The sequence below is a fragment of the Austrofundulus limnaeus genome, unplaced genomic scaffold, assembly GCF_001266775.1.
Source record: "Austrofundulus limnaeus strain Quisiro unplaced genomic scaffold, Austrofundulus_limnaeus-1.0 Scaffold4, whole genome shotgun sequence".
In the NCBI taxonomy this organism is placed as follows: Eukaryota; Metazoa; Chordata; class Actinopteri; order Cyprinodontiformes; family Rivulidae; genus Austrofundulus; species Austrofundulus limnaeus.
The window spans coordinates 3,877,934-3,895,008 of NW_013952406.1; the positions used below are offsets into that span (position 1 = coordinate 3,877,934).

Consider the following 17,075-nt stretch of genomic DNA (forward strand, 5'->3'; position numbering starts at 1 on the left):
CTGTAAACCCTAGAGATGGTTGTGCGTGAAAATCCCAGTAGATCAGCAGTTTCTGAAATACTCAGACCAGCCCTTCTGGCACCAACAACCATGCCACATTCAAAGGTACTCTAATCACCTTTCTTCCCCTTACTGATGCTCGGTTTGAACTGCAGGAGATTGTCTTGACCATGTCTACATGCCTAAATGCACTGAGTTTCCGCCATGTGATTGGCTGATTAGAAATTAAGTGTTAACGAGCAGTTGGACAGGTGTACCTAATAAAGTGGCCGGTGAGTGTATGTTGTCCCAGGGCACTGTACATGAAAAAAGAACAATATAAAGAAGAAACCAGCAGATTGTGTTGAATCACTTCATCACAGTCTCCCATCCTGAGCAAACGGTGGAGAGGAAATCTCCCTGCTAATCAGGAAGAAACCTCCAGCAGAACCAGGCTCGACAGGCAGCCAACTGCCTCGACCGGCTGGGTTGGTGGACAGGAAAGAGACAGCAGAATTGTTAACTACACAAATATTTGCTTATGACATGTAATTTCCCTCCATTCTCACCACAAATCAAGAAATTTAATTTAGACACTAATTTTTATGCACAAAAGTTATTCAAAATGTTGTCTAAAACAACTCCGCAATGGCACCTACGGTAAAGTCAGCCTATAAATGATGTTACTGTCTTTCATTCTGAAGGGAAAATATTTCTATAATAAATGTGTTAGCAGTCCAGCTGGCATCTGTTGTTTTCTTTGGACCAAAGTTGAAAACAAAATTGACTTTGCTGAGGTGCCTGCGTCTTGTTTGGGTGAAAATCGAGACGTAATATGTCACCAAATGGAGTTTGATCCACCTGGGAGTTTTTCAAAGCTAAAATGCTCTATTTTTCCTTTCTTTCCTGGATTTTTTTTTACTTTCCTCACATTCAGTTACTCTTAGTCTACAACTAGCAGCCAGGCAGTTTTGTTTTTCTTCAAGTGAAATTCACTTTCATGTGGATAAGAATCTTTCAGCGTCACGACAGAGTACACAGAAAGTGTCTTAGCGCAAGTTTATCTCCGATTATCTCTTCTGTTTGTCATCTGGAAACTTTGCTGCAGTCGCTTCTGCTTTCAGCACTTGCCCCGGGGTTGTTTGGATGATCTGATTGCTCTTTGTCTTGCATGCGTGTGTGTTGTGTGCACCTACCTGAAAGATATCAGGTTTATCAAAGATGCACGGCGATTCATGTCGAGAAAGGGCATCGAGGCATATATAAACAAATCCGGTGGGATTTGTGCTTTAAAACCCCCGAATTTCTCTAACAGCCTGAATGGAAATCTCTCCTGGGTGCTTTTCAATCTGCATTTAAATGTGGCTTTTTGGCTTATTGCTAGAGGAGTATTTCCCCATATTCCACTAGAACTTTAATTGTCAGAGAAAAAAAGGGCCTTAATCTCTGCATTTTTACATACATTTTAATACAGAAGTAAAGAAGGTGTATTAGTTTAAGAATTAGGCTTTTATTAGCAATTCAGATTAGCCTGTTGTATTTCCTCCCTTCCAGAAACAATCCTGCAGCTGCTGAGGACTAAAACCATCCTGCTCCTGAGTCCCTGCATGGCATACAGCGGTAAGGCATTAATGCGCTAAATCTTTCAGCCTCCGGTTAAAAAAAAAAGGCCTTGCAGCTACAGTGCTTCACATCTTTCCTGTTCCCCAGGCCTCGAGCTATCGTTCTACAGCGGTGTGTATGGAACGTGTATCGGAGCTACTACACACTTTGGAGCAGCAGCCAAAGGCTTGATTGGGATCTCTGGGATCGTGGTAGGCATCGGAGAAATAGTAGGTGGGTTTACTTTCATGGCACGGAACATGTCGGGGGCAGATTTAAAGTCACTAAAGATCTTAGGGTTGACCCATAACCTCCTCTGTCCCACCAGGTGGAGGTCTGTTTGGACTGTTGTGCAAGAACAGCCGCTTCAGACGAACCTCCGTGGTCTTTCTGGGAATGGTTGTCCATTTCATCGCCTCGTACTTGATCTTTCTGAACATCCCAGATGACGCACCRGTCGTGTTTGAAACCACCACCCAGAAGAGCCCGTACCTAACACCCAGGTGGGTCATTATTGCTTAAATTTGACGTGATTGTAGCAGAGAGATAATCCAAGCACATTTTCTGATCATGAGATTGAACGTTATTTTCAAGATTTAACTAAAATGGATACGTTGTCAATTCTCAACATTTTGTACATAAAAGGTTTGTGCGATTTTGGCAAAAAATAGAAACAGAAAAAGAACGGTCAATCTTTCATTTAGAGTCGATGGTGTTGAGACTAGTAGAGTCAGTGAGGTTAGGTTCTTGAGTGTCATCATTGATGAAAATTTGACTTGGAAGTCTCATATAAGTAAAATCCATTGCAGTACTATACAAGGTAAAGGAATTGTTTAATGATAAAGCACTATGTATATTATATAATGCAATAATTGTTCCACATTTGATTTATTGTGTTGAAGTCTGAGGAAAGGCATGTAAAACATTTACAAAGTCTACGTTTATTTTGCAAAAAAAGAGCCATAAGAATTATCACCACGAAATATTACAGTTACCCATCAAATATATTATTTTGTCATTTGAAATAGTTGAAGTTTCAGGAGTTGGTTGATTATAAGATTTTGCTAATTATGTATAGGGCTCATAAAAACACATTACCTTTGAACATTCAATTAAATTTCGTTAAGAGGGAAAGTATTTATAGTCTTAAAGGATTTGAAATGTTTGTGAAACCCAAAATTCGAACTAACTTGAAAGAAAGATGTACCTCAGTTCAAGGAATTAAGTTATGGAACAAATTGGTTAGCGATTGTAAAAATGCTGGTTCGATTAAGTTATTTGGAAGATTGGTACAATTTGATTTGTTGAATAAATATGAAAATACATAATAGGCATTTATACAAGCTGCTGGTTGAATAGTTTTAATATTTTTTATTACTAGCAGATATTTTAACCTTTTTGTTTTGCTTATTTATGTAAATGTTTGTGTATATATATATATATATATATATATATATATATATATATATATATATATAAAGATTTTTTTCTTCTTTCTGCTCCCTTTAATTTAATGATTTTGTGTTGTGTTGAAAATTGTTGTTTTTTTGATTAAATGTTTTGTTTTATGATTAAATGAAAAAAATAAACAAATAAATATTACAAATATCACAATAGCATTTGGTTGATAACTATTAATATGACAATTAATAGATGACAATTGCACTTGCAAGTAGCTGACGTTGTGGCCTTGTTTTGCCTTTTCTGGTTTTCCCCATACTCCGGTTTATTTCGGTGTTTCAGGTATTATACAAGTTCGTAGGGTTAGCATTAGCTGCTCCACACTGGTGCCATTAGGCTCACACATGTGCCTGATGATTGTGTGTTGCACTCAAAAATCTGTAATCACATGGTACTAATATTAATTGTTGAGTTTTTCTGATGATTAATTACACACGATGAAATTTTTTGTGCATTTCTTCAAGGAAAGCTTGGCCTTTTGATTATTTCTGATTTACCAGAAGCGTTATGATACTCTAATAGGACCTACGTTTTCTCTCCCAGTGTTTCCATCGCCCTCTTGTGCAGCTTCCTGCTCGGACTCGGAGACAGTTGTTTCAACACGCAGCTCTATAGCATCCTGGGCCATGTTTATGCGGAACAAAGCGCGGCGGCTTTTGCCATCTTCAAATTCATCCAGGTAATCCTCAATTGCCTATTCCCAGACATTGTTAGCAGAGCCGAGCAAAGCTCAGTCAAAACTRTGTCCTGTCAAGTGTGAAATAAATTCACCAGAAGGCTCATTAATAGGAATACAAAGTGGCAAAAAGGCATAACTTCCACTGTGTTCTCTCTTGTTTTTCTGCTGCAGAGTTGACAAACATTACACCCATCAAAATAGATTTTTTAACGTTTCCCATGCAAAACTATAAAAAAAATACAAAAATTGAAGTGACGTTAGAATATGTGATGGTCACTCTCTTTAGTTTCGGGCTTAGATCTTTCAGTTTTTGCGGTGCATCGAAACCATTTCCTCTTCCTAATGACAGTAAAAAATTTGTGTCCCCCCTCATTAGTCTGTCTGTGCAGCCGTGGCGTTCTTCTACAGCGGGTACCTCCTGCTGATGTGGCAGCTCCTGCTTCTGGTCATCCTGGGCTTCATCGGAACCCTCTGCTTCTTCATCGTGGAAAGGGTGCAGGACTTTCCTACAGACTTTCAGGAAGATTAAAGGGCACACATGCTCATTAGGTATCAGCTGTGTTTTGGGACATACACACTATTTGGGAGGAAGTTGGAGAGTAATTTAATGCATTCTTTCGCTGATGCTCCGAAGGTCTTGTACATTTGGATAATGATGATCCCAGGATAGTACAATATGATGGTTTTAGATGATTATGAAGGCACAAATTGTGTTTTGCAGATTCTCTACCCTTTTCACTGGACTCTGGACAGTGATGGTTAATGTTTAACCAGTGGGATTTTCGACTAAACCATTGCACCGCACTTAGTCTGACTCTAAAGTCTTCCTAACCGCCTACTTACAGCTCAGGTTTGTCTTAATAATAATGTTGTTGAAGATATTTTACGTCACTAATTTGTTCGTTTTATTTTTTTATTAAAAGCTTGTTTTCACCCGCTGACGAAAAGCAAAAGTAGAAGATAATGTTTGCATCTCTTACCAAAATATCTCGTGAACAACTGAACAAATTTAAACTTCCATAGAATAATCTAATCTTTGGATGGTCATCTACACTTGATTAACAGCTGGATTTAAGATGGCTGCCACWGTCAACGGACCTCTAAAACACAAATATGGCCACACTTAAGTCAGTTCTACAGATATTGTCCTAAAGGTTGATGTGGTAGTAGCAGAGAGTCATTTCCAACATATACTCTGAGCATAATGGTTTGTGTTATTTGCACATGATCGTGCATATTATTTGTATAAAAATGGCTAGTCTTAGAATTTCTCATATTATCCTAAAACACTGGAATGCAAGACAAATGCCTTTTATTATATGTATAAATGATACTAATTAATGTTTAATAATCACTACTTGTTGTTTTTTTGTATATTTTGCATACAGTTGTTAATGTTCTATTTAGTAAATCTTTAATAAAATGCATGTATTTTAATCTAAGCTATAATAGGTCTGTTTAGGTGTTTTCTGTATTAATCAAGTCTTTTTGCACCACAGTTTGTAATATTTGGCTACAATTGCTGATTTATCTGAATAATCCCCCTATTTTTCATGTATTTCCACAGGCTTTGTCTTTATAAAAACTTGTATATCCACATAGTAAATAATATTGAATTTAATGTTGATTTGTCTGATTTCTTTAAAATAAAAATCAACAATTATGTTGGTCAGAAAAGAGGCACAAAAGACATAAGTTTAAGGGGAAAGGTTTCCATTCCAGTGGTCCTGGCATGATCTTGTAGAGAAAGTTTTGGATAAGTCTATTACCTGAACAAAGGCATGTTCGATAGGTGACACTCATGCCCAACATTGTTTACAAGGTTTGATCAAAACAGCCACATTCCAAAGAATGCTAGGCCTTTAAATGAATTTGTGTTCTGGTATATTAAATAATGTAGACATTATCCTAAAACCGGTTATAAATCTTGTGTTTATTGAACTCTTTTACTTTATTATCCCTGCTACTCTTCAGCTCCACCTGGCTACCACAGCCGTTGATTTCCCAAAGCACTACTTTAGCCGACCGTGCATTTAGGCTGACAAGCAGATAAAACGTACACATCAGGGCCGATCTGCCTAATTTTGTTACATCCTCACATCATAGCCGATATAGGCAGGTTTGACTGAAAAGGACCTGTAGGATACACGACTGAAGCTTGAAATCCGCTCGTCTCAGTTCACTGTTAAAGACATTCATCCAGAGAGGCTGTTTTAAATTCAAAGCCTTGTGTATGCCCTGGGGTTCAGTTTATTTAATATAATACCTTTTTTTTGTGCGTCACCTGCCTGATTGCTTCAGACTGTCAGTTTACTCAAAGAGTTGCAGTTGTTAGTTCATGTCTGTACTTGCAGCTCACTCAGTTATTAAATTTGAGAACTTGTCTCATTTTCCTGAATTATGGAAATCACACCTCGTAGGATGTTTGTGTGAATAAAGGTGAGGAGGCAATTAAATAAGCCAATTTCCAAAGAGTTACATATTATTTCAGATGACTAACAGCACTGATGTTTTGTTGGGTTTTTCACACAAAGGGTGTTGCTTCACTCATCAGCAGCTAAATAAAACCAATCATCTAGCAGCTTCTGTTTATGAGTCAAAGGTTTGTGTGATCAGTGTTTCCTTTTATTTATGACAATTAGCTTCACATAAGCTAAAACACTTGATTGATCTCATCTCACTGTAGCAGAAAACCTCCCGTTTTTATGTGTCTAAACTTAGTTTAATACTCTGGCATAAAAGGAGGTGTGAAATATGCTTTCTGTCCTGCAATTCTAAACATTTCATTATTATAAATAGGAAATTATGACCACCAGAAGCTGACTGAGAAGCTCACTTCTAARGATCGGACGTAATGCCAGTGTTTGACGGGGATGAACAGCACGTCTCCAGGCTGTAAGACACATTCCAGATATGAAGCCTTGACAAACTCAGGGAAGCGTTCAGCATTTGGATTCTCCACTTCCACCTGCACGGGAAAGTTCAGAACTCAAAACAGTGGAATTTTTTTTTCCACACACATTCTTCTTTCTGTGAACTGTCAATCCCACCTGACTGGTATTGTAGAGAAGCTGTGATTGATGAGGGTAAAGCTTGTCTGTGTCCTCTGGGGAATACAGGCGAACGTATTTGCTTCCCACCACCTTTGTATGCAAGCAGAGACTCCCACGTGGTTAACAAAACTGTGATCCCAGGACGAATTARTTTTGACAGATTGGTAAGGCAGCATTGTCGTCGTCACCTGAGCCAGGAAGTTCTGCTGAGGGTCCTGGTGGAGAGGAGACACCGTGCCTGCGGGTCCAAACCATGCGTTTACAGTAATATCATCCTCGTCTCCTTCACCCAGACWACAATAATCCGGGATGCGAATGTCTTCTTTTAGCTCTGGTATCTTGTGGGATTATAAAACAAACAAAAACAAAACAACAGTTTAAGCTTATTTTACTGTTTAGATACATATTTTTACAGCAGGAATGTTAAAAAGAGAAAAAAGCAATTCTAAAGTCCACTAGAACGTGTGCTGAATAAAATTCATACTAAATTTGAATCTTTGGCTTGTCCTTTTTATTTTGTCTTACATTTGTTCAAACTAAAACAGTAATATTATATTATTATACAGATTGTCATGAAAGTATATTGCAGATGTGTAATCAGCCCTGACAGTTTGTTGACTCACTGAGCCACTTGTATCTTTTTATTTTGTTACCACTGCTGAGTCTCAAAGCCATGATTGCTAACTTGATTATGCATTAYTTATGCTTTTAGAGCCATTTAATGTCACAGTCTCACAGTTTTCTTAAATTTCTACCAATTTGACCTTTTCTTGAGGCATTAAATTAGATTTTTTTTTTAGATGAAGGCATCTGTAGCTACAGATTTAACATCGACTGTGGGAGTTGAGATAAACTAGCCACAAGGCAGTCACGATGTAAATTAATTTTATGGTGATGTTTTCAAGTAGAACACCTGGACCACAGGAAAAAAAACACATTTCAGGTGTTTTATTAGACGTGGCGTTTTCAGGAAAACAAAACAGATGCCCTTTGGTGATGAGACTGGGCGTGTACTCTAAATTTGGGAACTATTTATATGACAGACAAAATGAACTGACTTGTTTAAGGTCATTTTTTTAAAAGTAATTTAATCTCTTTCTAACTCTACCTGATCAAAAAGCTGGTGCTGAGCAAGATAACCCAAAGCTTTCTCTCCATTTTGAGAACTCTGGACCTGAAAAACAAATCAGTGCCTTTACAAATCTGCTAAGCGTTACAACAGCTTAAAACCTCGATGAAGACGCACTCACTTTATTCAAAATGTATTTGTCAATAAACTCGTTGACCGTTAGCAGCGTTTGCGACCAGTCCTCGTCTGTGTACCTGGATCCCACCTCTACAGGAACGGTCCGGCAGCCGGCCACAGACCTCAAGTACTCTATGCTTCGCAGGAGGAAGACAATTACTGACARGAGCCACAAAAATAAAAGAGCAGTGCAGCAAAAAAACATGTTAAAATGAGCACTTTTGGATGTGAATCAGCAGCTAAGAGCTTTGTGAAAGAGGACATGAAATGCTACTGTTAAACTACGATGAAAGTTTGTTCAATTAAAAGTGAGGAATTACCTACGTTTTTCTGAACAAACTTATGCTCAGTTTGTGTGTTCTACTTTCAGTTTTTGGGTAAATGCATCCAAAAGTTGGAGCGTAACTTATAGTAAACGTGAAAATCTGTATGTTACGTGTCAGCTGTCCCTCTGAATGAGGGTCCTCCAGTTTTCCGGTCCTCTCAGCAGGGAAAGTGCACTTAGCTATTGTCACAAGAGTAGATCAGTCTGATTACATGGCTGAAGTGAACATAASTGGGGTTGTTATACAAAGCTGTAGGGTGCTCTTAACACTAAAAAAAACTTCATTCTGACAGACAAATTATGCATTTTGTTTAAAACATCCTTTATATTCAGAGTATTTTGACTTTAACATGTTGCTAACAATAAATAATAACAGTGATGKCATGCAGAAACAAACACATAAAACAGTATTAATGGATATAAAGTCATTTGACCGGAAAGCTTTTTAGATGAAGCAGACAAACCTCCACGAATGGTTGCTGAGMGCGGGCCAGTGGTCGATTATCCCTTCTAAAATCACCGGTTGGAGAGGAAGCAAGTAGTTTTTATTGAAGCTTTCCAGTGAAGGAGACTTAATTCTGGGAACAGCCAACTCCTCTTTGATTAAAGGCACACGTGGGCTCACAATCTTTATTCTCTGTTAATGATGGCAAAAAGAAATGTACACAAATAGTTTCACCATTAGAAGGCAGTAGTACGGGTAATTAAAATAACTCACTATTATATGTGTTTATGACCATATCTGAAATTATAACAGCCGTCTAAGCATGAATAAATAGCTGATGGTAAAAAGATAGGAGTAATTTTAATTTTTGGGGAAACATATGATTAGAAGCAGGAGGGTTTGACTGCCATCACATATTTCTCATATTTTTTTAAAGATCCCATTAAGATAGAAAATAGGCAGCAGATCCAAAACAATGATAAATAGCTGCTTCAGTCCTGCTCTAAAAGCAATTACTCACAGGTATTTTGGATGTTTTAACAGCTTTAAGTTGACATTTTTCAGGGCAAAGAATGAAAATGTGTAATCAAGAGAGAGAGAGAAAAAAAGTCAGTTGAGCCTGGTCAAAACAAAGTGATCTGACCTTTGAGAACGCGTGGCACTTTATCTTCAGTGGAATCTGATGAAGTGCACCAAGATAAAGGGCAAAAAGAGAAATAATAATATAAAGTAAAGGCCTAGAATTTTATGAAGTAATGCATATCGCCCACCGCCTTTTTAGGCCAGAGTTTTAGACTAAAATCCCCTCGTGTTGAGAAATGACAAACTGTGAAAACGCCATCATGTGTGATCTCATGTGATATCCCCAGATGCCAAGCTGATGTGAGGGTAATGCAGAAACAAAGTAATATTAAGGGACAGAACAAATCAACCAACCTTTGCTTCAACACATTCACTTTTATCTTCTTCTTCAACATTTCTCATTTCACTTTGCAGAATCCGAACAAAAGCCTGAAGCATGTTGTCCATGATGGCTGCACCCATGAGTAAACCCATGTCACAAGTCCTGACAGCCTCCAGGATCTCGTCCTCTGATYGGTTTTCTCGACACATTGCAGCCACTTTGAACAGGCAGCCGTAGGAGTAAACACGCCTCCAGTCTTTCTCCACATGGCGCCACGTCCCGGTGTTGAGTCTCTCCCATGAAATGTCCAAAATGATCTGAGCATTAAGCGTTTGGCTGGCACTTGTTGTTGTGTTGCTGTACAGCTGCTGTCTGGATCGCTTCAGCYTTTCCAACACACTAGACTCAACCTTGTCACCGAACTGCAGGGGAAACTGTTCCTCATTAACTGGTAGAGCAGCTGAGATTTTTGACCACAAAGATGCCATTGTCTTTCTGTGGGAGGGAAAACGGAAGTGGTTCAAAGCTTCACACTAGTTCAAACTAAAACGATTATGTAGAACCGGTAATTTAACCCAAAGTTACATCTACTCTGTTTAAAAGCAGTCTGACTTGGAAAAACGCTCAATTTAAGACAAGGGCTGGAACATAATCACACGTGTGATTGGCTGGCCGTGGGCCCATTAGTGTCATAATAAGTGCCCACCATAATCACACACCTACACAGGACACTTGTTTATTTCATCAATTTCTCTGCTGCAGGGGGAAAAGGAAGTATGCTCCTAATTTCCAGACTGGCAAACAGAAAACAGCAGTGAGGATATCCTGAGCCAGAACTGCTCATGTGACACATGCACAGTGATGACAGTTTGTTGCACAATTTCTGGATGCGCCAACTCTGCCTTTGTGTGACTCCATCCATGTTTGGACGCTTTGGTTTGCCAGAGATGCTGCCAAAGAAGGAGGCAGCCAACTCTGAGCACCTGATTCTTTTTTTATGCAGACTCGCAGCCACGTGAAGGCAAAAACAGGCTAAATTTACCTAAAGAAAGGGTTGTACTCAAYATATCACATGTTCAAAAGGGTGATACAGCCCTGCAGCAGTTATCAGATTTTTATGGCGTTCTATTAAATGAACCCCCTGAAGCAAAACAGAATGAAGAGGAATGTTAAGAAGCAACCCATTTTATTAGATTTGCATTTGCTCCAGTTATACACAAAAACTACTTGCATTAAAAAAAAAAATCACTAAACCAACATGGGCAATTTGGTTGTGCAAAAATCAATGTATTAATCAAATAGCAATAAAACATACACAGTTAACTATGTTTTATTACTATTTTAAGAACGCAAACTATCTAAAATATTTAAGCTAACATTATATTTAATAAAGTTCAAACGACGTTCAGTATTAGCTTCGTTTGATAGCAACAACGGGTCTTAAAATAAACTCTTGTTAAAATATTTAATATAAAACAGTAAAACAGCAACACATACCTGCTACAGCCCCATTTACGACAAGAATGTTGTGGAATTTCAATAAATTTAACTTCACCGCTCGCGAAACTACAAGCACGCTAACAGGTGCTGCAACAAAAACACACCGACCAGCAACTGAAACTTCGAAGAAACATTAGTTCCGCATCTTCGTCGCGGTTGTCAAAACTGTGGAGAAATGCCAGAAATTGAGTTGATTAATTAGTTATCCACGATATTATTATAGTTTAAATGGTTTTGAGGTGAAATCTTTTTAAATGAGGTTTATTTAAATAGAAGAAATGACATGAATTCACTGTGTAGTCCAGCAGAGGGTACTAACATGTGCACATGCTGAAAAGCAACAGATACAGTAATGTGTGAAAAGCCAGTCTGGCACTGAACTGAATGGCATCTTGTTGCARGATTAGACTGCAGGAAACCTTTCCTTCATCGTGAAAACTAGAAAGTGAAAACAAACAGACACTTGTTTTTCATGTGTGGGCTGTTTCCTACTATCTATACACTCTCCCACATTCACACTCCCACACAGTTACATTTGTCCGCAACGTCTTAGTCTRGTAGCAGCTCAGAAGTCTGTTCATCGCTCATGTGAGCTCTCTCTCTGTTTTCAAATTATCAGCTAAGTGAGGCCGAGCAAAGAGAATTTAACAAAGCAGTGCAGGCTCATTAACATACCTGCTCACACTTTACATCTGTTTCAACAGGTGGACCAGACTGTCTGCCTGTCATGATAAAGGATGTCAGAATCGCTGCACAAACATTTTCTCCCCCATCTTTTTTTAAAACGCTCCTGCTGCTCATGTTGTGTAATGCAAATACACTTATCCCACGAGGGCTTTGTGTGAAGGTAAAACAATAATCTGGRTGGTCTTTTTGATGTCACACACAGGTTTTTGGGGACTTATTATATTCATCTGCACTTCTTTTTTCATGGGGCTTTATACAAACAGGATAGGGGGGAAAAACACCACCACCAGTGGAAGTCTAGATATATCAACTCTCTGCACTGTTATGAAATGTCAAACACTCTGTGAAATTCAAATAATCTCGGTGGAAAGCGCAGAGCTGTTCTTGTATGTAAAGCAGAAGGAAACAAGAGGCATGCCGCCTATCCAGGAATCACAGGGGATTTTAAGATGGTTCAAACATTTCTATTCACACTCACTGTGTAAACAGCAGAATCTTTGTGGCTCGATTTATTGTTCACTTACTCTCGTGGTGGTTGGAAATTACTGTGATGGTCAAAGGAACACAACGTTCATTGTGTTTTTTATGCTTTGCTGCCATTACTGGAATGGGTAGATAAATAATAATAATAATACATCACAAATGTAATTTAAAAAAGATAAAGATAAGTGTTCGATACMTACTAAGGTGTATAAAAACTGTATTAAAGAAAAATCTTTGCACATAAATTGTCAGAAATATCTATCSCTGCTTGTATTTGCTGGTACCGGTGTTTATAGTGTACAATGTGAAACATCAGCCCACAGTTGGTGAGACACTCTGTCTTCATTATATTGCACGGGAATCTCAGGGAGACAAACCTTACAACATGATGTGAGTGCTGTGTTTGTGCACCTCCGCTTGTGTGAGAGCTCACGGTGGTCCCAGCAGGAGAGACTGATGTATTATTCACACATGTCCAACTCTGTGGTTGTAAGACGGCGTGGGGCCGCGCTGAAGGTCACAAGTCTGGCAACGCTGTCCCTCCCTGTGCTGTCAGGARGAACGTTGTGCGCAGAGGTCAGCGACCTTTTCTCCTGTGTAAGAGAGGGAGATCACCTTTCCTCGTGGGGCCTTGTTAGCTGGTGTCATTCAGAAAATTCAGGATTTCATTTAAAGGAGGAAACAGCACCTTTTTTTAAAATGAGGAGAAAATTGCGAGAAGTGACTGCAGCAAGGGAAATTATCACAAAAAAAGTAGTTGAGTTTTGGTGGATAGCAACATATTATATATACTGTATATACATGTGTATATATACATGTGTGTATATATATATATATACATATAGTATATACGTATATATAATTTTTAAGGGCCCACTTTATGATCTCAAAACACTGTTTTAATTAAAAGGCTATTGCTGAAAGTGCCTGAGACATCAATTTTTTTCTGATAAATATGAATGCATTTTTGGACAGACAGCATTGATAACTAGAGATGCACGATGTATCGGCATTCATAACGGTTTCGGCCGATATTGGTCATTTCCTAGAATATTGGTATCAGTCCAATATGTAAAACTGGGCCAATATTATCATCCGAAATTGATTTCCCACTTTTTAACTTTGTGTTTCTGTTTTGGTATTGGAGATGGTTGGTTGAGCAGCATCTGTTTGATCATGATAGTGATATTGATGCTGCGTAGGCAGGAATAACTGAAGTAATAAGCCATGTCAGAGGTCTGGTTGTTTATTTACTGTATCAAGAAAAGACCCATGTGTGTTGGTGCCTARATGTAAAATGTAATTTGTGTGTTTGTGTAATATTGGTAAATTTCGGTTATCGGCCATAATAGCAATAATTATATCGGATATCAATATCAGCTGAAATTTTCATATCGGTGCATCCCTATTGATAACATATTGCAAAAAATAAATAAATAAATAAATAAAACATGCCACTGAGATGAACAGTTGTTGAGATATTTGCAAGTAAAGTAACAGGAAATTACATCAAAGTGGAATTACAACYTGTAAACCGAACATTGCTACAGTGACTAACAACACACACTGTAGAGAAGAATCTGATGGGGTTTTTTTAGATCATTTGAGTCACTATCAGAGAGACAAATAGTCAGAGTTCAAATAATGTTTCATTAAACAAAGAGTTACCTTGCTTAAAGAGTTCCCGTTTGATGTCACTTCATGTTTCACTAAAACTGAGCCAAACTCAAAAATAAACAGGTCAGTTTTTTTGACAAAATGGGTAAAGTCCAACACATGCCAAGTTTTTTTTAATCTAAAGATGTTAACAACTAAAAACCTCTTATTCAAATTCAATTCAAATTCAAAATACTTTATTGATCCCAGAGGGAAATTTGGTGTTGTTGTAACTCATTTAACTAAAAGCTTATCGTAGATGCTGATGGCTGTGGGCAGGAAAGATCTTATAACAAATAAAGCTATATTATGCACAATCTCATGCAACATTTTGCGTGATCTGTTAGCACGTAAAGAATGTGGTGTGAATGACTCAACTACTTTCACACAAATCTTAACTCTGTGTTGGTAAAATTCACTGAGGTATGAACGTTTTTATGTAGAAAAAGGTTGATTAGCTGTGACAAGGAACATTTAGTCCTTTAGGGACAAATTTATTTACAGTGAAGTTCTTCTTTTAATCAAAAGTAAAATAGCTAAGCTTTGTAAGAACGTTCCAAATAGAAGCTTTCGTAATTTAACTTCACCTCGAGGTAAGCTGTTTTAATTTTATAGTTTGCGCACAGTTTGGAATCTCAGCAAGACAACTTTGTGCAGCAATAAATAAATGAATATTACTTTTAGTTATAAGTCTTTTGGAACCTGAGTTCATCTCAGCAGGGCTGTAACTAAAAATCCTCAGCAAGCTGCTGCTCGGGTTTTGATAGGATTAAAACAGGGCAGCAGGGCATGACTGTCAGCAGCACCCACCCAGGGGCCCCGCGAGGGTACAACCACCAGGACACCACAGGAGGGATGTAATCACTACCATTACGCTCTGGGTGCCGCTGAAATAAAAGATGGAAACAAGCCTCCAATGGGGTTTCCATGGATCAGAATCCAATTAAACCCTGTTTAGCTTGACACAAACTGTTTGTCGTAGCCTGTTGACTCATGAAATTAATGTATAGTCAAATCAACAGAGAAWCTGTTGCCACAGAGAGTGCAACGTGACCTGAACTGGTTGCCATTTGAACTGCTGCTGCTTCATCCTCACATGTAAATTCCCCTGGGCTGACGTGTCACACAGACACGGCACAATATCACATTCAAACAATGCTTTTGATGAAATCAGAATGTATTTCATGACAATATTTGTAAAGAGTTAAGTAATTCTAAAAAGTATGAAACAGGGGCATTTAACTAATTTTCACTGGGGGCCATATGAGCATAATGATGGCCCTCAAACGCCCAGTTGTAATTAACGTCAGTGTTTCATGTTTAATTTCAAATAAACAGAAATTGTCATATTCCTTATCTCATTTCTATGGCTGAGCACAGCTAACAAACAATAACTGAGCTCTACTTTGTATTTCGTGCATAGAAATAGCATTTTAACACGTTCTTGTTAACAAAGAAAATTACTTTTTTTACATTTATGTAGGTGGGTGATCTCATTGAAACCTGTGACACACATATGACATAAGTTTCACAAAGATCATAAAACTACGTTTACGACTGACTAAATGCGACATAAATAATGCAGAAATACAAAAAAAGTAAAAGTAAGAGAGTTTTACTCCTATTTTCTGACAGGAAATTCACTCTGTTAAAATTTATAACCAGTCAAAAAGAGGCTGGTGAAAATGTAGTGAAATGGAAATTTTACAAGGCAAATTTTGCCGACTGTCAGCTACGTTCTAACCCTGAGCAGCTCCAACTTGTGGTGGGATGCCATCATTTTGCAGGTAAAATAATCAAGATGCATTATGGGAGATGTAGTTTGTCGTTGTTTATTTACTTTATTGTGACTTTGAAACAGCATACGCCTACTTAATGACATTGATACCTCTTTGAAGCTCATAAAATGCAGTGGCGGGGAACATCTGGCCCTTGTGCCTTGAGATTGACGCATGAGGTGTAAAAGTTACAAACACTTTGCTTGAGCCAAAGATTTTCTAATATTGTGCAATATTAATGGTGTAAAATAGTACAAAGTCTGCTAAGGTAATTTTATTTGAAGATACTACAAACGGGGAAACGGCAGTCTGTATGCTGCCTCAGCATTCTCAATATTATGCAATGGGCTTGTCCGTCACCAAGAGGTCATCTGTCTGCCCAGCRTTCCACACAAACAAACATCACATCAGTGACTTCAAGTTCAGTGTCACATTTATTGCCACAACAATTTATGCATACATAAAAGCTAGCAGCAGTTAAAAGTTGCTACATTCCTTGGGAACCAGGTAATGGATATTTGGAAATGCCCTAGAGAGGTAACAAATGAGAGGTGTAAAGTTAAATGTCCTGTGAAATCATCAGGAGATCTGAAACAAGCTGCTTTTACAGCCTCGGGGAGGTTTCCACAGACAATTATCGCGCGCACAGCGAGCCCTGGGCTCAGCGTGACTACAGGTCAGCGTCGCAGGGCCGCTCACTTACAGATGTTTTGGGTGAGTCAGAGGCAGGGAAGATGGAGCCTGTCCCCTGGGTCGCAGCAGAGGCACCGGCTCACAGGCGCCACGTCCTTCAGTGATGTTAGCGGCGCGCTCATGCCTGCTTGTTCCAGGCAGGTGCTCGGTTCCAGAGGCTTAATACGAGACGCTGGAGTGCGAGCAGTCCGTCAAAACCACTTTGGATCAAATTATTGCGACCAGGTGTGGACCTGTGGTCGGGGCTCAGGTGACACCTGCTACATCCCTTTAATTAGAGCTCAAACAGCTGTTTCAGGGCAGACAGAGAGGGGTTAGTCTGCAGGATCACTCAGCACTTGATACTGGTCACATCTGATTATTGCTGGGTAATACTGATGAGTCAATAACAGACAGAGGGGATATAGTTGGTTTTTTCTTACAAAGGAAAAACCTCAAAGCGTCCTAGCATGGAGGAATGCTTATTGCTTACACCTATTATGACTTTTAATTCAAGATGGCTGCCACTGCCACATGTGTTAAAGGGGCAATATCATGTAAAATCAACTTTTTTGAGTTTTATATCATGTTATAATGTTATACTC

At 38.6% G+C, this 17,075-nt stretch overlaps 2 protein-coding genes across 2 annotated transcripts in view; one reads left to right on the plus strand and one right to left on the minus strand.

Annotated features, from left to right (window-relative positions):
- LOC106528611 (UNC93-like protein MFSD11) overlaps window positions 1-5,342 on the plus strand; it is a 15,316-nt gene extending 9,974 nt beyond the window's left edge. The window contains exons 9-13 of the mRNA XM_014023827.1: window positions 1,534-1,599; window positions 1,690-1,815; window positions 1,910-2,084; window positions 3,586-3,721; window positions 4,098-5,342. Coding sequence (XP_013879281.1) covers window positions 1,534-1,599; window positions 1,690-1,815; window positions 1,910-2,084; window positions 3,586-3,721; window positions 4,098-4,250 — 656 coding nt within the window. The 3' untranslated portion in view covers window positions 4,251-5,342. The remainder of the gene's footprint in view (window positions 1-1,533; window positions 1,600-1,689; window positions 1,816-1,909; window positions 2,085-3,585; window positions 3,722-4,097) is intronic.
- A 293-nt stretch (window positions 5,343-5,635) lies between these two features.
- Window positions 5,636-11,299, minus strand: kdm8 (lysine (K)-specific demethylase 8). The gene is made up of 8 exons (XM_014023839.1): window positions 11,192-11,299; window positions 9,727-10,189; window positions 8,810-8,982; window positions 8,025-8,157; window positions 7,883-7,948; window positions 6,963-7,112; window positions 6,772-6,864; window positions 5,636-6,689 (listed from the first exon to the last, which is right to left on the minus strand). The coding sequence occupies exons 2-8, from the start codon at window positions 10,180-10,182 to the stop codon at window positions 6,525-6,527; spliced, it is 1,236 nt and encodes a 411-aa protein (XP_013879293.1). The 5' UTR covers window positions 10,183-10,189; window positions 11,192-11,299; the 3' UTR covers window positions 5,636-6,524.
- Between the last annotated feature and the right edge of the window lie 5,776 nt (window positions 11,300-17,075).